The sequence below is a fragment of the Stenella coeruleoalba genome, assembly GCF_951394435.1.
Source record: "Stenella coeruleoalba genome assembly, chromosome: 11".
Lineage (NCBI taxonomy): Eukaryota > Metazoa > Chordata > Mammalia > Artiodactyla > Delphinidae > Stenella > Stenella coeruleoalba.
The window spans coordinates 57,871,352-57,893,697 of record NC_137157.1 but is presented as its reverse complement, the minus strand read 5'-3'; the positions used below and the strand labels follow the sequence as shown (position 1 = coordinate 57,893,697).

The 22,346-nt window shown below is 61.3% G+C and overlaps 1 protein-coding gene across 1 annotated transcript in view; it reads left to right on the top strand.

Annotated features, from left to right (window-relative positions):
* Positions 1-22,346, top strand: part of LRP1 (LDL receptor related protein 1) — a 78,909-nt gene that overhangs the window by 40,805 nt on the left and 15,758 nt on the right. Inside the window, exons 21-55 of the mRNA XM_079936706.1 lie at positions 363-545; positions 959-1,159; positions 2,001-2,246; positions 2,456-2,653; positions 3,960-4,164; positions 4,350-4,514; positions 5,109-5,353; positions 5,564-5,695; positions 5,992-6,219; positions 6,473-6,647; positions 6,733-6,827; positions 7,091-7,240; positions 7,362-7,502; positions 7,786-7,920; positions 9,407-9,538; positions 9,798-9,932; positions 10,124-10,253; positions 10,371-10,497; positions 10,858-11,009; positions 11,101-11,225; positions 11,505-11,882; positions 13,285-13,474; positions 16,744-16,948; positions 17,314-17,506; positions 18,126-18,251; positions 18,458-18,586; positions 18,861-18,980; positions 19,189-19,302; positions 19,607-19,756; positions 19,834-19,956; positions 20,292-20,408; positions 20,571-20,699; positions 20,939-21,061; positions 21,141-21,281; positions 21,377-21,567. Of these exons, the coding sequence (XP_079792832.1) occupies positions 363-545; positions 959-1,159; positions 2,001-2,246; positions 2,456-2,653; positions 3,960-4,164; positions 4,350-4,514; positions 5,109-5,353; positions 5,564-5,695; positions 5,992-6,219; positions 6,473-6,647; positions 6,733-6,827; positions 7,091-7,240; positions 7,362-7,502; positions 7,786-7,920; positions 9,407-9,538; positions 9,798-9,932; positions 10,124-10,253; positions 10,371-10,497; positions 10,858-11,009; positions 11,101-11,225; positions 11,505-11,882; positions 13,285-13,474; positions 16,744-16,948; positions 17,314-17,506; positions 18,126-18,251; positions 18,458-18,586; positions 18,861-18,980; positions 19,189-19,302; positions 19,607-19,756; positions 19,834-19,956; positions 20,292-20,408; positions 20,571-20,699; positions 20,939-21,061; positions 21,141-21,281; positions 21,377-21,567 (5,729 nt within the window). The remainder of the gene's footprint in view (positions 1-362; positions 546-958; positions 1,160-2,000; positions 2,247-2,455; positions 2,654-3,959; positions 4,165-4,349; positions 4,515-5,108; positions 5,354-5,563; positions 5,696-5,991; positions 6,220-6,472; positions 6,648-6,732; positions 6,828-7,090; positions 7,241-7,361; positions 7,503-7,785; positions 7,921-9,406; positions 9,539-9,797; positions 9,933-10,123; positions 10,254-10,370; positions 10,498-10,857; positions 11,010-11,100; positions 11,226-11,504; positions 11,883-13,284; positions 13,475-16,743; positions 16,949-17,313; positions 17,507-18,125; positions 18,252-18,457; positions 18,587-18,860; positions 18,981-19,188; positions 19,303-19,606; positions 19,757-19,833; positions 19,957-20,291; positions 20,409-20,570; positions 20,700-20,938; positions 21,062-21,140; positions 21,282-21,376; positions 21,568-22,346) is intronic.

The following is a 22,346-nucleotide window of genomic DNA, read 5'->3' as shown; positions in this document are numbered from 1 at the left end:
ACAGTGCCTGGCACACAGTAGTTGCTCAATAAGTGTTTGTGAAGTGAATGAATGAAACGGAGGCTAGGCTAAGGTGGGGGCATTTGAGCTCTGGCTTATTAGCAAATTGCTTATCCAGTCAAGCTCTCGTGTGTAAAATAGGGAGATTAGACGAGATGATTTCTGAGTCCTGGAAGGTGTAATAGCCCTGACTCTGAGTTAGCGCTTTCGAGGGGTGTCAGCAGGACTCAGAGAACTCTCCATCCCTGCCTCAGCTCATAGCCCCAGGCTGGGTGTAGCAGGAGGGGGTTGAGAAGGTAGAGATGGGAACAGCTGACCTGGAGCCCTCAACCCCCCCGTGCCCTCCACCTGTCCCCCTGCAGCCACAAGGCCTCCTGGCGGCTGCCACAATGATGAGTTCCAGTGCCGGCTGGATGGTCTGTGCATCCCCCTGCGGTGGCGCTGCGATGGGGACACTGACTGCATGGACTCCAGTGACGAGAAGAGCTGTGAGGGAGTGACCCACGTCTGTGACCCCAATGTCAAGTTTGGCTGCAAAGACTCTGGTAAAAAGGACTGAAGGGAAACAACGTGGACAGGAGGAGACCCTGTTGAGAGCAGAGCAGTGGCAAGGGAGACAGCACTGTACTGTGAGGAGTGGGGTGGGGACACTGTGAGGCAAAAGGCTGCACAGAAGAAGCTTGTGATTGATGCAGGGGGGAAGGTATGCAGGGGCCAGGGCCTGCCCTAAGGGCCCTGGGAACCAAAACCCGCACCAGTGTTGAGCTTCAACACCTCCTACAGATTCCTACCTTCTTTGTTGCCCATGTGAATTTGACAGAAAAAGCCTCAAGGTTCCTAGTGGACCCCAAAGCCTTGTAGTCGTGACCCTGTGAGAGAAGCCCACTGGGTCTGGGAAGAAGGGCACAGAGAGCCCTGCTGCCCAGGCCCGGCCCCTCATGCTCTACCCATCCCCCAGCGCGGTGTATCAGCAAAGCATGGGTGTGTGATGGCGACAGCGACTGTGAGGATAACTCGGATGAGGAGAACTGTGAGTCCCTGGCCTGCAGGCCACCCTCACACCCCTGTGCCAACAACACCTCGGTCTGCCTGCCCCCTGACAAGCTGTGTGATGGCAACGACGACTGTGGAGATGGCTCGGATGAGGGAGAGCTCTGCGGTGAGGCCTGGGCCTATGAGAGGCCCCAGCAGAGGAGTGGGCAGGGGGGCTGGATAAGGAGTCTGGGCCAGGCCAGGGCAGTGGAACAGGACGAGCTCCGTGGGGAGAGGGCTCAGACTGGAAAAGGGCAGCTGTGGCAGCTGGGCAAGTAGTACCCAGAGCAATGAACAAAAACCCGTGTCGATTCAGGACTCACTTTGCCAAGAGGCTGTGCTAAGCGTCACACTGTTATAGCATTTAGTCCATAAAGGAGCCCTGTGAGGCAGATACGATCCTCACCCGCATCTTACAGATGAGAAGACTGAGGCTCAGAGAGGTTAAATAACTGGCCCAAGGTCACACCGCTCGTGAAGTGCTGTGGAGACAGTGCAGCGCAGCCCCACCCCGCAGGCGCAGCCCACTCAGCCACGGCTCCTGCTGCAGAGCAGTGCAGAGCGGCCTTATCTCCTCTGAGCCAAGCAGAGTCAGGTTCTCGGAGGAGAAGAGTAGGAGATAAGGACTGGCCCTGAGAACTGCTGACGGGTCATCCTTCAGGGCTGGCAGGTCCCAGGGCGTGTCAGAGGACCCAGACCAGGACACTCCCTACCACAACCCCCCAAAATCACACCTACATCAGGAGAGAGAGAGAGGAAAGGGGACCCTCCCAGAAAGAGGCGAAAGGCTGGGGCCCCCACGGTGGGCTCAAGACGGGGCAGGGAAATAGAGGCCAGAGAGAGATGCAGCCAGAGTGGAGGGGTGCTCCTCAGGGGAAGGAGAGGGTTGGTCCTACGTGGTGGGCGCCAGGGTCCTGCCTCCTTCCAGATCCTGACCCTGGTCCTGTCCCTCGCTCCGCACCCCGCAGACCAGTGCTCTCTGAATAACGGTGGCTGCAGCCACAACTGCTCGGTGGCACCTGGCGAAGGCATAGTGTGCTCGTGCCCTCTGGGCATGGAGCTGGGCCCTGACAACCACACGTGCCAGATCCAGAGCTACTGCGCCAAGCACCTCAAGTGCAGCCAGAAGTGCGACCAGAACAAGTTCAGTGTGAAGTGCTCCTGCTACGAGGGCTGGGTGCTGGAGCCGGACGGCGAGAGCTGCCGCAGCCTGGGTGAGACGCGGGTCGGGGTGGCCGGGCAGCTGGGCAGGCCGGGCAGGCCCCTGAGCTGCAGTAGGCTGGACTCGGGCGGCCGAATGCCAGAGGCTGAGGTTTCCATCCAGGCCCGGTGCCAGGGCCCATGGAGAGAGACCCTGCCTGCCCCTGGACAGGGTGGCTCGGAGGCAACAGGCCCCTTGTGACCCTATCACACTCCTCCCCAGACCCTTTCAAGCCGTTTATCATCTTCTCCAACCGCCATGAGATCCGGCGCATCGACCTTCACAAAGGGGACTACAGCGTCCTGGTGCCCGGCCTGCGCAACACCATCGCCCTGGACTTCCACCTCAGCCAGAGCGCCCTCTACTGGACCGACGTGGTGGAGGACAAGATCTACCGCGGGAAGCTGCTGGACAACGGAGGTGACCACCGCCTGCCCAGGACCGACGCAAGGCCCAGTGCACCCAGACCGGGCCCTTGGGCACTCAGAACCATGGGACCAGATGCAGGCTGCCAGGAGCAGAGGCCCTTAGCTCCCCTGTCCCCCACACTCTTGTTAATTGGGTTAGATTTTGCTGTGGGTCTCAGTGCCTGACGCCCCGTAATTATTGTCAGCAGAGCTGCCAGACTGATAATTAACAAAATGATCAGCCTTTCTTTGAAACGGCCAGAATTGCAGGCTTGCAAGAAAAAAGGCATTTAGGGGTGGGGTACCTGAACCCTGCCTGCTGTCCCAAGGCGGCCTGACCCATCACAGATTTCCTGCACTGATAACACACATTCCTGGGACTTCCCTGGCAGTCCAGTGGTTAAGCCTCCACGCTTCCACTGCAGGGGGCACAGGTTTGATCCCTGGTCGGGGAACTAAGATCCCGCATGCCCCTCGGCGCGGCCAAAACAAAAAACCAAAAAAACCCACATTCCTGAGCCCCTGCTACACACACCGGGCCCAGGGGAGACAGCAGGGAGCAAACGGGCCAAAATGTCTGCCCTCATGGAGCTTACACACCAGTGGGAACGTCAGATATAAACACAGCAAATGAGTACAACACGGACTGTGACAGAGCGGGTAGCACTGTGGATAAAAAGAAAGGAGGCAAGGTGGGTAGGGAGAATGGGGGTGGCATTTGAATAGGATGGTCAAGGAAGGCCCCCTGAGAAGCTGACGTCTGAGCAAAGACTTAAAAGAAGCACAGTTTACTAGAGGAGTTGGTATTGTTTGTCATAGAGAAACCCTGGAACCATCTCAAATATCCATCAACAAGAGAATGGCTTAGTAGACTGTGAAAATGTCCACACTATGTAATGGTTTCTAAATTAATGACATATATATACATATATATGTACACACATATATGTATATAAAACCATTGAAAAACCTCTAGAAAGTTCTGTCTGCCTCATATTGGGTCTAGGTCTGTTCCCCAAAGCCCTCACCCTCTGCTCTGACCTCCTACCAGGGATTAGCCCTTCAGAGAGTTGCAGGCGGAAGATAGCTGCCACTTCCCCTTCTCCAGTGTTCTAGAAGGCAGGCTTCTACTTGACCTCCTGGGGCAGGGGGCCCGGGTGAGGAGAGCAGGGGCTCTGGGAACCCCAGTCAAATCTGGAGCACACCAGAGGTGTTTGCGGAGGTGTCAGGGTTGAGGGTGGGCCATCCAGGGTTCCTAGGATACCGTGAATTCACCCCACCCCAGGCGATTCTAACCTCCTGCAACCTCTCTTCTCCAGCCCTGACCAGTTTCGAGGTGGTGATTCAGTACGGCCTAGCCACACCCGAGGGCCTGGCTGTAGACTGGATTGCAGGCAACATCTACTGGGTGGAGAGTAACCTGGACCAGATTGAGGTGGCCAAGCTGGATGGGACCCTGAGGACCACGCTGCTGGCCGGTGACATTGAGCACCCAAGGGCGATTGCACTGGATCCCCGGGATGGGTGAGGACCCCGCCCAGCCCTGTTCTGGCCTCGTGACCCCCCTGAAGCCTCGTTCGGCCGGGCCGGGCCAGGCGTAGCTGCCTCCTCAATGCTATTTGCTCCCTCCGGCCTTCACCAAGGATCCTAGCAGAGCCCCTTCCCCGGGCCTCGACCTTGGCCATCCTGACCCCCTCCCCGCTCCTCAGGATCTTGTTTTGGACGGACTGGGATGCCAGCCTGCCCCGCATCGAGGCAGCCTCCATGAGTGGGGCCGGGCGCCGTACCATCCACCGGGAGACGGGCTCTGGGGGCTGGCCCAACGGGCTCACCGTGGACTACCTGGAGAAGCGCATCCTCTGGATCGACGCCAGGTCGGCACCAGCGCCTCGTCCCGGAGGCCTCCATCCTCCCCTCCTCCTCAGGGACAGGGTGGAGCCAAGGGTCCCGGGACCTGGCAGCCATGAGGGTGGTGAGAAGGCCCGGGGGAGCTGGAGCCAGAGCCACACGGCCAAGGGCCCAGGAGGAGGACTGAGTGAGAGGAGAGTCTGGGCTGGGGAAGAGGTGCAGACGGAAGAGGGTAGAGGCAGGGCTGCCCCCCGCACGGGAGTGCCCGCCGAGGGCCGAAGTGCAACGCCATCCTCACTCACACGTCTGTGTGCTCTCCTAGGGGCTCTGTCTGCCCAGGGAGAGGGGAGACTTTTTCTAGGTGGTGTCCCCAAAGGGGGTCCCTTTTTCTAGTCTTCACCACAGCCCTGTGTGCTAACAGCAGCCCTGGGGAGAAGCAAGCTGAAAGACCTGGGTCAGGGGAATTGGGGTCAGAGCTGGGATCCCAGACCTCGAGCCACGTGGTTCCTGCTCCACAGGGTGCCGTGGGCTGGGGCATGGAGGGTGGGAGCCCCAGGCCACGTGCCCCGAGGTCTGAGGTCCCCACCCGGCTCCTCACTCTGCCCCGACCACGCTCTCAGGTCAGACGCCATTTACTCAGCCCGTTACGACGGCTCCGGTCACATGGAGGTGCTTCGGGGACACGAGTTCCTGTCGCACCCGTTTGCAGTGACACTGTACGGTGGCGAGGTGTACTGGACGGACTGGCGGACAAACACGCTGGCCAAGGCCAACAAGTGGACCGGCCACAATGTCACCGTGGTACAGAGGACCAATACCCAGCCCTTCGACCTGCAGGTGTATCACCCCTCCCGGCAGCCCATGGGTAAGGGACCAGAAAGGAGCCAGCAGCCTCTGTAGAAGCTTCCAGGAGAGGAGGGGTCTGTGCTGGGGCGGTGGGGGTGAGCCAGCCTGCTGACAGAGGCGGGTCTGGCAGCAGCGATGCTGGGACAGGAAGGGGAGTGGAGAGGGTGAAGGCCAGGTGAGCAGGGCCGGTTGCGTCACTGGGTGCTCTTGCTTTCCCCTGCCCTCCCAGCTCCCAACCCCTGTGAGGCCAATGGGGGCCGGGGCCCCTGCTCCCACCTGTGCCTCATCAACTACAACCGGACGGTTTCCTGCGCCTGCCCGCACCTCATGAAGCTCCACAAGGACAACACCACCTGCTATGGTAGGAGGCCCCCCCTCCAGAGCTGGGGTAAACCAAGGCTGAAGGGGAAAGGGTCGGGTACCCAAGCTCCAGGTTCTAAGTGAAGGTCGGCAGTCTCAGCTGGGAGGATCCTGAACGGAGAGGCTCCAGAGGCAGCTGCTGGAGGAAGAGGCTGGCACTCCGGCAGGAGGGTTATGCCCAGCAGGGTCTCCCCGATAGCCGAGGGCCAGCAGCAAACAGAAGGAGCCAGGAGAATCCGGGGGGTGGGAAGCGTGGAGGCAGGGGGCCGCCGTCAGTGACCTGCCCCGTGCCCACAGAGTTTAAGAAGTTCCTGCTGTACGCACGTCAGATGGAGATCCGGGGCGTGGACCTGGACGCCCCCTACTACAACTACATCATCTCCTTCACGGTGCCTGATATCGACAACGTCACGGTGCTGGACTACGACGCCCGAGAGCAGCGCGTTTACTGGTCCGACGTGCGGACCCAGGCCATCAAGCGGGCCTTCATCAACGGCACAGGCGTGGAGACGGTTGTCTCTGCAGGTTCTGTCCTGGCCCTGGGACCCCTACTGGGCATGGGTACCCCCCAACCCTGCCCTCGCTCCCAACCCTGGTCCCAGCCCCACTCCCTGGTCCCCTTGGTCCTGATGTTCCTTCTCCAAATTCTTTTCCCTCTCTGGCTCCAGTCCTGGTTTCGTGATCCCTGTTCCCCCAGAAACCAGTCTGGCCCCTCCCCGCGAGCCTCCTGACCTGTGTCCTGAAAACACCCAATCACAACTCCCCACTGTGTCCGCAGACTTGCCAAATGCCCATGGGCTGGCTGTCGACTGGGTGTCCCGAAACCTGTTCTGGACAAGCTACGACACCAACAAGAAGCAGATCAACGTGGCCCGGCTGGACGGCTCCTTCAAGAATGCGGTGGTGCAGGGCTTGGAGCAGCCCCACGGCCTGGTTGTCCACCCGCTGCGTGGGTAGGTCCAGGGCCCAGGGTTGAGGAGCATGGGGTGTGGGGTGGGGGAAAAGAGGACTCTGACCCTCCCCTCCTGGCGCCCCCAGGAAGCTCTACTGGACGGACGGTGACAACATCAGCATGGCCAACATGGACGGCAGCAACCGCACCCTGCTCTTCAGTGGCCAGAGGGGCCCAGTGGGTACGAGCTCACCCTGCTGCCCTGCAGCCCTGCCTCCCCTAATTCCTCCACCAGGAGATGCTCTCAGGGTTCTCCCCAGTTGTCGCTCCATCTCCCCAAACTTCTGGCTTAGTACTTGCCCTCACCACCCTCCTCCCAAAACCACACACATACCCTGTACCTCACTCTGTATCCCCAGACATGAGAGGCCCAGCTGGGTCAGGCTCCTGGATTCCGGCCCTGGTGCCGTGCTCTCTGGCAGTGACACCCCCCTCCTCTTCCAGGCCTGGCTATCGACTTCCCTGAAAGCAAACTCTACTGGATCAGCTCCAAGAACCACACCATCAACCGCTGCAACCTGGACGGGAGTGGGCTAGAGGTCATCGACGCCATGCGGAACCAGCTGGGCAAGGCCACCGCCCTGGCCATCATGGGTGAGGGCCACTGGGTGGGAGCAGGGACCAGAGCAGAGCAGGCGGGCCAGACGGGCCAGGAGACAGGGCTGGCCTGGGGGCGGGGCCTTCCCCAGGGTCTCATCCCCTCCTGCCACCACAGGGGACAAGCTGTGGTGGGCAGATCAGGTGTCAGAGAAGATGGGCACGTGCAACAAGGCCGACGGCTCGGGCTCCGTGGTCCTGCGGAACAGCACCACCCTGGTGATGCACATGAAGGTCTACGATGAGAGCATCCAGCTGGGTGAGGCGGGGGCGAGGGGCAGGGGCAGGGGGATGGGGGTCACAGAGGTCGGGGCTGTGGCCAGGAGGGGCTGCGGGAACCCCTGGGCAAGTAAGCAAATGGGAGTGAAAATGGGTTAGGCTCTGCTCACCACCCAAGGGCCAGGGGCCCTGCAGGACAGAAGACCTGAGAGCTGGGTTGGGTGGTGACCCCCACAGGGTCCAGGGTAAAGAGGTGTGAGCCTGACGCCGCGGTCCCGAGGAGAGCCACTGACCCTTTCTCTCTGCCTCCCACCTGACCCCAGACCACGAGGGCACCAACCCCTGCAGCGTCAACAACGGCGACTGCTCCCAGCTCTGCCTGCCCACGTCGGAGTCCACCCGCTCCTGCATGTGCACAGCTGGCTACAGCCTCCGGAGTGGCCAGCAGGCCTGCGAGGGTCAGTGCCCCTGCCCCTGCCCCCCGCCTTGACCCTGGTCCCCAACCCACCCCGACCCTTCCTACTCTACAGCCCACCTTCCTCTTCTCACCTTGGGGACAGGACCGAGTTCATCGTGTATTGAGTGTTCTCTGGGTTAGATGCTTAGTCAGCGCCCCCTGTGCTGCCTGCCGTGGAGGAAGCCAGGGGGCAGAAGCCCCTGTCCCTGTGCTCTGCAGCCTTAACCAGGAGGGGCGGCCAGTGTGAAGTGGCTCTGACTTCAGTAGGATTTTGGAGAAACAGACATCGGAGGGGGCGCCAGGGCCACTTCACGCCAGATGTGTGCTGGCCGCTGGGTTTTATAGGGCACGAAGGATTTGAGTGTGTGGTTTGAAGAAGGGACGATACGCAAGACAAGGGGTCCAGAGCAATAGGAGGGGGTGTGCAGGGCCCTGGGGTGCCAACCCGCATGGCGCAGGGTGTGGGGAGCTGTGGGTGAGGCTGTGGGGTAGGCGGGGCTCCACGGGTTCTCAGCCAGGAGCACCTGGAAGGTGGTGTTTGGGGCAGATTAACCTGGCGGCAGAGAGCCGGCTGAGTGGGGGAGGGAGAAACCAAGGCAGTCAGACCAGTCAGGGGGCTGTTGGCCTGGGCTAGGGCTTAGCAGCTGGATTGAAGAGAAGGGATGAAGCTCAGAGACGTTTCACAAGAACTTGCCGCCTGATTTACAAGCCTGCCCCAGGACAGCATTTCCCGAAGTGCACTCCTGGGAACCTCCCGCTTTGATGGGATAGATGTTATAGAAAGAAACACTGGGTTGGACAAAGTTTAAGTGTTTTTCTGCTGCACAATTTCTCAGAGCCTTGAATAGGCTCATCTGCACAGAAGTTTTCACGGGGCGACTCTAGTGTTTGCGGTCTCCCCAAACTCGCTCGACCATGAGTCCTTTTTTGCAGGGAGCCTGAGCAACCAGGACCCATTTAGGGGATTCATTTGAGGACAGGCTGTGTGAGGGGATAAAGGCAAGGGAGGATTCTAGGGTGCATGGAGAGTGGCTCCTGGTAAGAAATGGGAAACTGGGAAGGAGACTGGCTCAGGAGCGAGGTGTCAGAGACAGGGGTGTGACACAGACCAGATGGATGAGAGCCAAGAGGAAATTAAGGTGGAAACCTAGAGTTGGGTATTGTCCTCCCCAGATTCTCCCTAACACCTTTGGGGGTGCAGGGCTGTGTGGATTGAAGTGGGACTGGAGGGCAGAGCGCAGAGAGAAAACCAGGTCTCTGCTGTCCTCTAGTGGGAACTATAGGTCTCACAGGTGGTTCCCCAGAGCTGCATGCTCCCTTGCTCTCTCCCAGCAGGTGACCTCCCTGCCCAAGCCCCCAGGCTAGAGTATGTGTTGAGGGGGGAGGTGTGATGGCTGGGAGAAGGTATCAAAAGGGTTCGAGGGTGACAGAAGCCAAGCTTAAGGGGTGTCAGCAAAGCCTATGCCCAAAGTGTCCTTGTGTTGCAGGTGTGGGCTCCTTTCTCCTGTACTCTGTGCATGAGGGAATCCGGGGAATCCCCCTGGATCCCAACGACAAGTCAGACGCCCTGGTCCCAGTGTCGGGGACCTCCCTGGCTGTCGGCATCGACTTCCATGCTGGTGAGACATTTGGTGGCAGGAGGGGGTGGGACATGACCTTCCCTTTGGGGTGGTGTGCTCTGGGGCTCCAGGGAGAGGCTGCCTGACCGCAGCTGGAAGGGGCGACGCTTACCACAGCTGCCCCTGCCCCGCTATGTCCGCTTCCAAGTCCCGGGTCCCCCCAGCTCTCAGTCGCCTCTATCCTTACCCCTCGTGATTTTGACCTCCCACCTTCCCCCTACCTTGCTGAGAGTCCCCATGTTGGCTCCTCCACCTCCAGAAAATGACACCATTTACTGGGTGGACATGGGCCTAAGTACCATCAGCCGGGCTAAGCGAGACCAGACGTGGCGTGAGGACGTGGTGACCAATGGCATTGGCCGCGTGGAGGGCATCGCAGTGGACTGGATTGCAGGTGAGTTGCGGAAGGGCTGAGGGGCTGCAGGTGAGGCAGAGGACTGGGGAAGTGGGATCTCAGAAGGAAGGTTCTGAGGAGAAGGGGTAGGCAGGAACAGATGGGGAGAAGCAGGGGTATCAGGGGGCTGGAGGGAACCAGGTACCTCCATCCCCAGCCGACCCCTGAGCTCCCCCTTACTCCCTCCTCAGGCAACATCTACTGGACAGACCAGGGCTTTGACGTCATCGAGGTCGCCAGGCTCAATGGTTCTTTCCGCTACGTGGTCATCTCCCAGGGTCTGGACAAGCCCCGGGCAATCACTGTCCACCCGGAGAAGGGGTGAGGAGCTGGACAGGCTGACCACTCCTGGCTCTGGCCTGGCCTGGTCCCTCTGGCCACAGGCCCCCTCTCCTCCATGTTCTGGGGACTGACCCCCCTCTTCCGCCTCCACCCCAGGTACTTGTTCTGGACCGAGTGGGGCCAGTATCCGCGTATTGAGCGGTCTCGCCTGGACGGCGCTGAGCGAGTGGTGCTGGTTAACGTCAGCATCAGCTGGCCCAACGGCATTTCAGTGGACTATCAGGTTTGGATGCAGGCTTGGCCCTGGGGCCGATGGGATGGACCCCGTACTCTGAGGGGCAGTTCCCCTTACCCTGTGCCCTGCTCCCCACTGAGTCTCATATGATGTGCCCATTGGTGGGTAGATGCGGACCCAAGGAGTCGTGGGGTCCTCTGGCCCAGCGCCCCACCCAGAGTAGGATTCCACCACCCCAGAAATGGCGGAGGGGGTCACTCAGAAGCGGGCACTGGAAGAATGCCGAGAGGTCGGCATGTCGGCATTTCAGGGAGCGGGAAGATGTGGAGGAAGGAGGGGAAAGACGAGAGAGGCAGGAGTGAGTGGGACGTGGGGTCTGGCAGTGAAGCGGGTGCCTCCGGCCCGCAGGATGGGAAGCTATACTGGTGCGACGCCCGGACCGACAAGATCGAGCGGATCGACCTGGAGACGGGCGAGGACCGCGAGGTAGTTCTGTCCAGCAACAACATGGACATGTTCTCGGTGTCCGTGTTTGAGGAGTTCATCTACTGGAGTGACAGGTGGGCCACTGTCCTGGCCTTCCCCTGGGCCGTCCGTCCCCTCCCCCCGGCCCCGGATGACATCCTGCTCGTGGTCCTTGCCTTCCCCCAGGACTCACGCCAACGGCTCCATCAAGCGCGGGAGCAAGGACAACGCCACAGACTCCGTGCCCCTGCGAACGGGCATCGGCGTCCAGCTCAAAGACATCAAAGTCTTCAACCGGGACCGACAGAAAGGTGAGGCTGGGGCTCCGGGCTGGGCAGGAGAGGCCGGAGGGCCCCACCTGGGAGCCCAGAGTGAGAAGGGCTGGGAGAGAACTTAGACCCACAGGGCACCCTCTAGGGTCCCATGAGGCTGAGGAGTTGAGCACAGGGGCCTGGAGGGTTGTCTGAACTGGGGATACCGAGGCAGAGCCGGGCGCCAACCAGCGTTTCCACCTCGGCTGAGATGACAGAGGCACCAAGGTGGCCCTGCCCTCTGTAACCTCCGCCTTCCCGGTTTCCCCCCACCCCCAGGCACCAATGTGTGTGCGGTGGCCAACGGCGGGTGCCAGCAGCTGTGCCTGTACCGGGGGGGCGGGCAGCGGGCCTGCGCCTGCGCCCACGGGATGCTGGCTGAAGACGGGGCGTCGTGCCGCGAGTACGCGGGCTACCTGCTCTACTCGGAGCGCACCATCCTCAAGAGCATCCACCTGTCGGATGAGCGCAACCTCAACGCGCCGGTGCAGCCCTTCGAGGACCCTGAGCACATGAAGAACGTCATCGCTCTGGCCTTCGACTACCGAGCGGGCACCTCCCCGGGCACCCCCAACCGCATCTTCTTCAGCGACATCCACTTTGGGAACATCCAGCAGATCAATGACGATGGCTCGGGCAGGACCACCATTGTGGAGAGTGAGCCCAGACTTCCATTCTTCCCAGCAAGTGGAGGCGGGGGAGTGCAGGGAGGGTCAGCACAGACTCAGGGTAGAGAAGCCACAGACACCAGCCAGCCCACCCCTGCCCCGGATCGGAATCCCGCCTGCCTCGGTGTCCCTGACATACGGCCACTGAATCACACAGCACCCATTGCAGTTGCTTGAAAGTCTCTCCTCAACTGGAGGCAGAGTTGGCCCCCTCTGGTCCTGGTTCTGCCCCCAGGCTACACAGAATAAGCGGAAACTCTCCCCTGTGTGTCCGCTGCTCACAGAACAGGCTGCAGAGATGGGGCGGGTGTAACCCCAGACACAGGATTTTAGTCACCTGGGCGAGTTTTCTGTGCTCTCTCAGCCTCAGATTGCTCGCCAGTGCACAGAGACAGGATGACCTGAGACGACAGGTGGGAGAGCTTAGCTCGGCGCAGGGCACATTGTGTGAGCTCCATAAAGGGTGGGGGGGGTTAGAGCTGTCATCCTAGGACAGCCTTTCAGCTCTTTGAAAACTGCTATTTTATTCCACTAGTTTTCTCTTCTCCGGGCTGGATGCTCCTAGGTCCTTTGACTCATTCATTTGTTCATGCATTTATCACTCCTGTCCGTAAAGACCTGCCAGGCGCGGAACTAGGTGCCGGGTATACAGTGGTGATAAAAACAGACCTGTCTTTCAACCTCCTTGGCCCTTGTCTGCCTCACAGAATCCAGTCCCCACATCTGTCTAAAAATGTAGTGTCCAAAGCTGAACTCGATACTCTGTAATCGTAGCTCGATCGGGAGAGACTGGCAGAAGTGTCCCCTCTCTCCGGGCCATTGTTCGGGCTACAATACTTCTATTAACGCAGCTTTCTGGCAACCACATCGCCAGACAGCTTGAAGTCACTGAAACCCCTGAGGCTTTTTCTCTTAACCTAAGTTCTGCTACGTCTCTTTCATCACGCACTTAGTTCTTAACCTGAGCCTAAGATGTCTACCAGACAATTCAGTTCAGGGTCTTTTTAAGTAGGAAGCTCCCCAGTACAGCCCACGTGGGATCTGATTTACTGAAATCCAGTTTGCGCCCAACTTGGTAGAACTTTAGCTCCAGGAAGTGTGACCACAGCATAAAGCCAAATCTATCCAGCCATGGGAGGACACAGAAAGAAGGGTTAGGGGGATGGACCATGGATCATTTGGGTGGGAAATAGGGGGGTGCAGAAGGGGCTGGGGGCACCGAGGGCCACACCCACACACACTCCCCAGCTCCCACACTTCCCATCCAGCCCCACATATGCCAAGGGAGGCGGTGCCCCAGGCCATCCCCTTAGCGTGGGGATACCCAGGCTGCCCCTTCGCTCTGCTCTCTGGCCCTGTCCTGACCCATCGCTGCTCCTGTCTCCTCGCAGACGTGGGCTCCGTGGAAGGCCTGGCCTATCACCGTGGCTGGGATACTCTCTACTGGACAAGCTACACGACATCCACCATCACCCGCCACACGGTGGACCAGACCCGCCCGGGAGCCTTCGAGCGTGAGACGGTCATCACCATGTCTGGAGACGACCACCCAAGGGCCTTTGTGCTGGATGAGTGCCAGAAGTGAGCTGCGGGCCCAGGGCATGGGGACAGCGGGCCACAGGGTGGCAGGAACTGCCCCTAGGCAGACCAGGAAAGGGGATGCACGAGCGGGAGAGGCTGGCTCTAACCTGAGCTCAGCCACTTCCTTGCTGTGTGACCTTAGACCAGCTGCGTGACCTCTCTGAGCTTTGGTTTCCTCATCTGTAATATGAGGACAATAGCATTTCAGGTGCCTCATCAAGGGGAGGATGAGAGAGCTGTGGAGGACCCTCTGACTTGGTGATTAATTGATTCATTCATCAGAGAGCCATGTTCAAGGCACATAGTAGGTCCTCTGTCTTTCTGGGTCTCCAAGCTTCAAGCAAAGGTTGTTCACTGAACACCTGTTGTGTGAAAGCCTTGAGCTGGGCCCATTCAAGCCACCTAGCTGGGGAGAGAAATCACTGGTGGGAAACTGCTGACGGCACAGGGCTGGATATGATGACCGAGAGGCAGCACGGGGGCGGTGGGTTGGCACAGGGCCTGGAATTGCAAAGGCCAGGGAAGGGCAGCCCGGATAAGAGCTTTGAGCAAGCGCCAGAGGAGGGAGGGCTCCAGGCAGGGAAGGACTTCAAGGGGCCTCAGCCACGCCCAGCCCAGTTGAGGTGCTGGGGCTGGGGGTGCGGGGGGGTGCCGGGGGGTTGGTGGGGGACAGGCTTGAGGAAGCCCAGGAGGCTGGGCTAAGGTTGCCAAGGGAGAATTTGGGAGGAAACCCCCCGGCATGGTACACACCCCCAGCCTCCACCCACTCTGCTCTCCTGCAGGGGCAGCCCCCGGCCCCATCACGTGGGCCTCTGGTGAGCCCCCAGCCTCACCTTAGGACTGCTGGCCCACATTCTAGCAAAACTTTGTTCCCCTGGATTTAGCAGTGCTTGGAATGTTTTCCCAAAGCTTTACTAGGAAACTAAGGAACAAACAAAACCCAAAAGCAGCTACTTAGAAACAGTGAGTGCACCAAACCTAGATTCCTTACCCTGATGTAACTCACGCCCGGCCCAAAGCCGGCCTGCCTGACACCGCCAGCCAGCTCGAGGGTCCTTCCTGCCTCGGTCCTGTCCCGCACGTACGCGGCTCACGACGGAGATCCCGTCTTCCCCGCTGTGACCCTCGGCGGCTTCACCTGCCTGGGGCTGGCCCCCCGGGCCCGTCCCTCGTGAGCCTGGAGCTTCCATGGGGGGGCCGTGCTCTGGGCCCCCGGCCTGCCTCTCACGTTTGATTCAGAGCCCACTAATTTCCTTTGCTCTGAGCTCAGGGGACTCAGTCCTTCACTCAGCAAATGGGTTTTGAGAGCCAGCGACGTGCTGAGGATCCGATGGGGAGCAGGGTTGTGTCAGCCCTTTGCCGGCATATTTGATTCTTGCCCTCACGAGGCTGCAGGGAGCTCCACGAGTGGGTGACGAGGACCTGACCCGGGCTGGAAGTCAGGGAACGTATTCTCAAGGGGCAATGCATGAGCCAGGTCTGCGAGGCGACAGGGTGAACTGAAGCCGGGCAGGGCACAGGAGAAAGAGCCGAACCGTCTGGGACAGGCCCTCCCTTGGCCAGAAGGAGCGAGCGCTTTGGAGGAATGGGAGGGAGCCCGTGCGGAGGGGGCAGCGGCCCCCCCCAGCCCGGTTAGAAAGTCGCCGCAACCCTGGGTGCTGACTGCCTGCCCCTCGGGAAAGCCTCCGCACCATTCCCCACGGCCCTTTCCCGGGGAGTGGTTTTACCAAACTTGGGATCCACAGTGACAGCACGGATTGTTCTGCCACGTGTGGCAGTTTATAACGATAGGAGGAAAGCCACTTCCCAGCACAGAGTGTGCTGTACCTGAGGGTGTGGGTGGCCCTGATGGGGAGGAAGATGGCTCTAGCAGCTGCCTCGGGACACCCGTTTTCTCTTGTGGAGGCCAGAGGGAGATGCCTCCGTCTGCGCCCATCCTGATTCCAGGAGCCACCAGAACCCCGCCCCTTCCCCTGATGAGGCCTTTAAAACCAGGGCTTTATCCTCATGGGCTCAGGAGCAGCCAGCACCTCCTTAATGGGAGGGAAGCATCCTTTTCCTACCTGAGCACAGTGGCAGGATGGAGAGACGGGGGAGGGGGAGTGTTCAAAAGAGTGAGACCTGGAGAGGTTTGAGGAGATAAGTCCAGCAGCTCTGCGAGACAGCTCTATAGCCAGAACAGCAGAAGGATGAGGGACACAGGGGCCTGGGGGTTGGGAGGCAGAGGGCAGGTCCTGTGAGGGAACTGAAAAGCGGATCTGGCTTTGGTGTAGCTCAATGCTTTCCAAAGTCCAGGTTGCATGAGGGTGGCCTGGGGAGCGCTGGCAAGTCTGGTTCCCTGGCCTCACCCTACCCTAACTGCACGTGAATCTCCAGGACAAAGACCCAGGAATCGCCATCCAATGCAGGTGGTCTGAGGACCACACTGACACCAGTGTAGTGCTTGACCAGCCTGGGGGTCTTCCACACCCGCCTCTGGGGCCTCGCCACCACCCCCACCCGAGAAGCACGGCATAGCTGGGCGTTCCCACCACCTCCTTCACTGAAAGGAAGCCGAGGCTCAGAGGGGCCAAGAGGGATGCTTAGGTCAGAGCTAGTAAGGGGCAAAGCTGAGGCTCAGATCCCTGATATGCAAAGGCCTTAAATTACGGAGAAGGCGACTCTTGGGAACTTGATGGTAGAATCCATGCGTCCCCAGGACCTAGGACACACTAGACACTCAACGGCTTCCTGAATGCCAGGAGAAGAGAGAAATGAAGGAAAAAATAATAGAAAATCCTCAGAACACACAGCTGTCGTTTAATCCTCAGACCCCTCTATGGGGCAGGTAGTAGTATTCCCATTTCATAGAGTGGGAAACTGAGGCACACAGGGGTTAAGTAACTTGCTAAGGTTCCTAGATGGTCAGTGCTGGAGCCGGGATGGAACCCCAGAGGCTGACTCACTTGGCTATGCTGTCTCAGTAAACGCAGGTGGCCATTTCACAGACACTGAGAAGCACTGGTGCACGTGCACACACACACACACACACACACACACACACACACACACACACACACACATGCAAGCTGTCTGTGTGGCAGCCCTTCCCAGGCACTGGGGCTGTGTTGGCCTTGGTGGCTCTGAGGTTGCCTGTGGTGCAACCTCAGGTGTCTAGCTGACACTCTGGCCGACCCCCGGGTCTGGCTGTCTGCACGCCCGGGCCTGGTCCCTCCATGGCGGACTCCCTGGCTTTGAGTCCTGATCTCCGTGGCCCTCTCTCCTCCCAGCCTGATGTTCTGGACCAATTGGAACGAGCAGCACCCCAGCATCATGCGGGCAGCCCTGTCAGGAGCCAACGTCCTGACTCTCATCGAGAAGGACATCCGCACCCCCAATGGCCTGGCCATCGACCACCGGGCCGAGAAGCTCTACTTCTCCGACGCCACCCTAGACAAGATCGAGCGGTGCGAGTATGACGGCTCCCATCGCTATGTGAGTCCCCGGGGCAGGCGGGACGGGCGGCACGAGGGGGCTGACGCTGGGGTACTGCCGGTCAGCCAGGGAGGAGATTGCCAGGCACGGAGCAGGAGAAAGGGAGGCCACCTGACATGGTGGGAAGAGCCAGGGGGCAGTGGGGAGTCCCAGTCAGACCCTGACCTTGCCACTTCGCCATCCTCAGCCTTCCAGGCTTGGTTTCCTCAGCAGTTAAATGAGGAAAGTGATCACAGGTCTCTGCAAATCCTGCCCCTTCTGCGACTGTGTCTGAGGAGCCGGGCCCCTGGTCCCTGGAGCCAGCTGCAGGGAGTGGAGGTGGGGGCGAGAGTGATCCCTTCGACGGGCTGATGCTGTCTCCCCAGGTGATCCTGAAGTCAGAGCCCGTCCACCCCTTCGGGTTGGCTGTGTATGGGGAGCACATCTTCTGGACCGACTGGGTGCGGCGGGCCGTGCAGCGGGCCAACAAGTACGTGGGCAGTGACATGAAGCTGCTGCGCGTGGACATCCCCCAGCAGCCCATGGGCATCATCGCCGTGGCCAATGATACCAACAGCTGTGAGTGGGGCCGCTGCCACCAGCCTTGCTCTCCTGCCCCCTGTGCCAGCATGTACACACACACACACACACACACACACACACGCACATGCACACGCACACACACACAACTGGTCTGATTCACATCTTTGGACACCCCCAGCACACGCTCTAGCCATTCCTCCCACTCAGAACCACACCTACCCGCCAGAACCTGATCTCACACCCATCCCAGGCGCTGCCTACTCCACCCCCTGTGTGCACGAGCACAGACACGGTCCCACACTGGCTTGACGACCAAGGGTCCCACACACAGATCTGCAGCTGTCCCGGCCTCTCACACACTCCTCACACATGCCCCGGGGTGCCCACCACTACACACACGACCTTAGGCTTGACTCTCCCCAGAGTACGGCTCAGAGCCCCAGTCACCCCACCTAAGAGCACACACATCCTCAATGACCTCAGGCTCACCCAAACGCTCCCACCCGGCCTTCCCACGGCAGCCCCCGCCCCAGCTGTGAGCCGCCGTGTCACAGGTGGTGCCAGGAAGCTCAGCGAAGCTGTTGGGGGTGGGGGGCGTTCTGCATGTGCACAGCAGAGGACGCGCTTAGCCCACTGTCCTCCATCCCTGCCTCAGGCGAACTCTCCCCTTGTCGCATCAACAACGGGGGCTGCCAGGACCTGTGTCTGCTCACTCACCAAGGCCATGTCAACTGCTCCTGCCGAGGGGGCCGCATCCTCCAGGATGACCTCAGCTGCCAGGGTGAGAGGGGGAGGAGGGAGGAGGGCACTGACGGGGGGCCCTGGGCGTAGATGGGGACCGTCTCCTCCCAGACTCTCCAGCAGCCCAGCCCCACAAAGCCTTTCATCATGGTGCGACGGGATGGCCTCAGTTCCTGGGGGGAGAGGCATACGGGCACTCAGAGCCCCAGGGCCCCGCTCAGGAAGCTCCCCCACCTTCCCCCGCAGCGGTGAATTCCTCGTGCCGAGCTCAAGACGAGTTCGAGTGTGCCAATGGCGAGTGCATCAACTTCAGCCTGACGTGTGACGGCGTCTCCCACTGCAAGGACAAGTCTGACGAGAAGCCGTCCTACTGCAGTAAGGAGCCTCCTCCAGCCCCAGAGCCCCCGCCCGCGCCCCCAGGCCCCACCTCCTGAGTCACCAGCCTCAGGCCTCAGCAGGGCGGGGCGTGGGAGTGAGAGGAGCAGAAGCCGCCCCCCGCAACCCCGACCGGAGAAGGAGTCGAGCCGAGCCCCGTGCCGGCCCGTTGCAAAGCCTCAAGTTTGTCAAGGGAGCAAACGCAGGACGTCTCATCAGAGGCAGCCCCTGCCCTGTAGCTGCTGCTGACTGTGGCCTGCTCCCCGCTCTGCAGATACACGCCGCTGCAAGAAGACTTTCCGCCAGTGCAACAATGGGCGCTGTGTGTCCAACATGCTGTGGTGCAACGGAGCAGACGACTGTGGGGACGGTTCTGATGAGATTCCCTGCAACAGTGAGTGCGACCCGTGCCGGGCCTCGGACCGCCCCCAAGCCTGCCCCCCCCACTTGCTGATCTTTGGTCCCCAGGCCCCAAGGAGTCTGGTTCAGGGCACTATATGATGGGGCTGGACAGGCACTTTGGGCCGGGAGCCCTGGCCTGGGCCTGCCTGGCCCCCCCAGGGAGGACCCCGCCTGATGGCACGGGGTGGGTGCTCTTCTAGAGACGGCCTGCGGCGTGGGCGAATTCCGCTGCCGGGACGGCACCTGCATTGGGAACTCCAGTCGCTGCAACCAGTTTGTGGACTGTGAGGATGCCTCGGACGAGATGAACTGCAGTGAGTGATGCCCCTTTCCTGGGTGCCTCCTCGGGTGCCCTGCCCTCCTGTCCGGGCTCCTCTGCCTTCCCTCTGGCCCACGTGGCAGCCTCAGTCCCCTCCCAGTCTGCCCCAGGCCTGGGCTCCCTGAGACTCAGGGAGGGGGCAGGGAGTGGAAAGTGTGGGCAGAGCACCACCCCCCACCCCCCACCGAACAACACGGTTCAACTTTCTAAAACGCTTGAAGGCTCCGTACGGGCCAGCAGCTCTAAGGGAGGGTGTTTGGAGGGAACCTGGTGTCACCCCTCATCCTCGCCTTCGCCAGGCGCCACCGACTGCAGCAGCTACTTCCGCCTGGGGGTGAAGGGCGTGCGCTTCCAGCCCTGTGAGCGGACCTCCCTCTGCTACGCGCCCAGCTGGGTGTGCGATGGCGCGAACGACTGCGGGGACTACAGTGACGAGCGCGACTGCCCAGGTCCGACCAGGGGGCAGGTGTGCGGTGGGCAGCGGACCCCCGAGGCGGCTGCGCCTTCATGCCTCCCTCGCCCCCAGGTGTGAAGCGCCCCAGGTGCCCCCTGAACTACTTCGCCTGCCCTAGTGGGCGCTGCATCCCCATGAGCTGGACGTGTGACAAGGAGGACGACTGTGAACATGGCGAGGACGAGACCCACTGCAGTGAGTGACCGCAAGCACCCGCTCACCTGAGCTAGGCACCCAGAGGACCTGTGGGGTTGGGGCTTCGCCTTAGCCACTGAGACCCTGTCCAGGCCCCACCTCTTGGTTCCTTCGCAGGAAATGCCCTCCTTTGAGAAGGGCACCCAGGGCTTCACCCCGTGCCCCCAACCCAGACCCTCAGGCTCTGAGATGGGGGCCGTCTCTCCAGCCCCTGCTGAGCCCCCCACAGAGGGTGCCATGGGGGTGTCTCTCCCATCCATCCTCTGGCATCTACCTGCCGAGCTGAGTGACCCGCCCTCTCTCCCCCATCTAACTGTGGCTTCCGACTGCCCCAGACAAGTTCTGCTCAGAGGCCCAGTTTGAGTGCCAGAACCATCGCTGCATCTCCAAGCAGTGGCTGTGTGATGGCAGCGATGACTGCGGGGACGGCTCGGACGAGGCCGCTCACTGTGGTGAGAGGGGCCTGGGGTCTGGCTGGGGAGGTGGCCCCGGGAAGGGCAGGGCCCCCCACGCACCCCACCAGGGACAGCACAGAAGTGGGCACGTCACCCCAGCTGCCTGGCCCTGCTCCTTCCACTCTTGCGTCTCTCAGTGGCTCCCTGTTCCCTCCACAGAAGGCAAGACGTGCGGCCCCAGCTCCTTCTCCTGCCCGGGCACCCACGTGTGCGTCCCCGAGCGCTGGCTCTGTGACGGTGACAAGGACTGTGCTGACGGCGCTGACGAGAGCGTCACAGCCGGCTGCTGTGAGTGGTGGGGCCGTGGTCTCACTTTGCAGGAGGGGAGACCGAGGTCCAGGGGAGGAAGTGTTTCCGCGGGGGTCACTCAGGCGGTCAGTGGCAGAGCCCTGTCTACAGCCCAGGTGTCCAGACGCCCCGTCCAGCGCTCTGCCCATTCTACCACGCAGACCACAGGAAGGTTGTGGGGAGACAGTCAGCAGCTGGGCGGGCGGGGGCTGAGGGGCCGTGTCCGCCTGTGTCCGCAGTGTACAACAGCACCTGTGAGGACCGCGAGTTCATGTGTCAGAACCGCCAGTGCATCCCCAAGCACTTCATGTGCGACCACGACCGGGACTGCGCCGACGGCTCGGACGAGTCCCCCGAGTGTGGTGAGCCCGGGGCCGCGGTGGGAGGGGCCCCGCCCTCCACGCACGGGCCACCAGCCTCACCTGCCCCCTCCCACCGCAGAGTACCCGACCTGCGGCCCCAGCGAGTTCCGCTGCGCCAACGGGCGCTGCCTGAGCTCCCGCCAGTGGGAGTGCGATGGTGAAAACGACTGCCACGACCAGAGCGACGAGGCGCCCAAGAACCCGCACTGCACCAGCCCAGGTGGGCCCCGCGCCCGGCTCCCTCCCCACGCTTGGCCCGGCCCCGTCCCCCAGACGGCCCAGGGCCCGGCTGACCCGCCACCTCCGTCCCCCCAGAGCACAAGTGCAACGCCTCCTCGCAGTTCCTGTGCAGCAGCGGGCGCTGCGTGGCCGAGGCGCTGCTTTGCGACGGGCAGGACGACTGCGGTGATGGCTCGGACGAGCGCGGCTGCCACGTCAACGAGTGCCTCAGCCGCAAGCTCAGCGGCTGCAGCCAGGACTGCGAGGACCTCAAGATCGGCTTCAAGGTGCGCTGTGCCCCGGGTGGGAGCCTGGCTGGGACTCCTTCCTCCATCCCTCATTCATTTATTCATCGGTTCATCCGTCCAACGAGGGCTAACTCAGCTCCTATTCTGCCAGGCCGTGTTCTAGGCACTGGGGACCCAGCATTGAGCACAACAGACATCTCTGCTTAGTTGGTTCTGCATCTGTTCGGGAGGTAGAGCCAGCAGGCTTTGCTGGCAGATGAGGTCAGGGGCACGAGAGAAGGAGGGGCACGCAGATGTCAAACAGGCGCCAGATGCGCAGGCCTGCAGTCCAAGGGGGAGGCCAGACAGGAGAGAGAGGCTGGGAGCTGTCACCATAGAGACGGCATTTAAGTCATGAGTCTGGATGAGATCCCGAAGCGGGCCAATGTAGACGAACACGAGGGTGGTCCGAGGCCGGAGCCCTGCGGTCAGCCACACTGAGGGCAGTGAGGTGAGGGGGGAGCGGCAGCGGAGCCTGAGCAGGGGCAGCCTTGGGGGCCGGAGAGCAGCCAGGCGAAGAAGGTGCTGGAGGAAGAGGTGATGGGCTGTCGGATGAGGCTCGCGGGTCACGTGAGAGGAGGCCTGAGCCTCGGCCTCGGGACGCAGAGTCGTGGCAGTCGCTGGGGACTCACGCCAGTGGGTGGGGTGGGGGTGAGAGCCCGACGGCTGGCGTGGGCCAGCTCAGTGCCGGTGTGCTGCCTGCTTCCCTCGGTGAGGCGCAGCCAGCCGCCCAGGGTGGAGGGTGCTTCTGACCCTCGGTCTCGAGGTGAGAGGCCTGC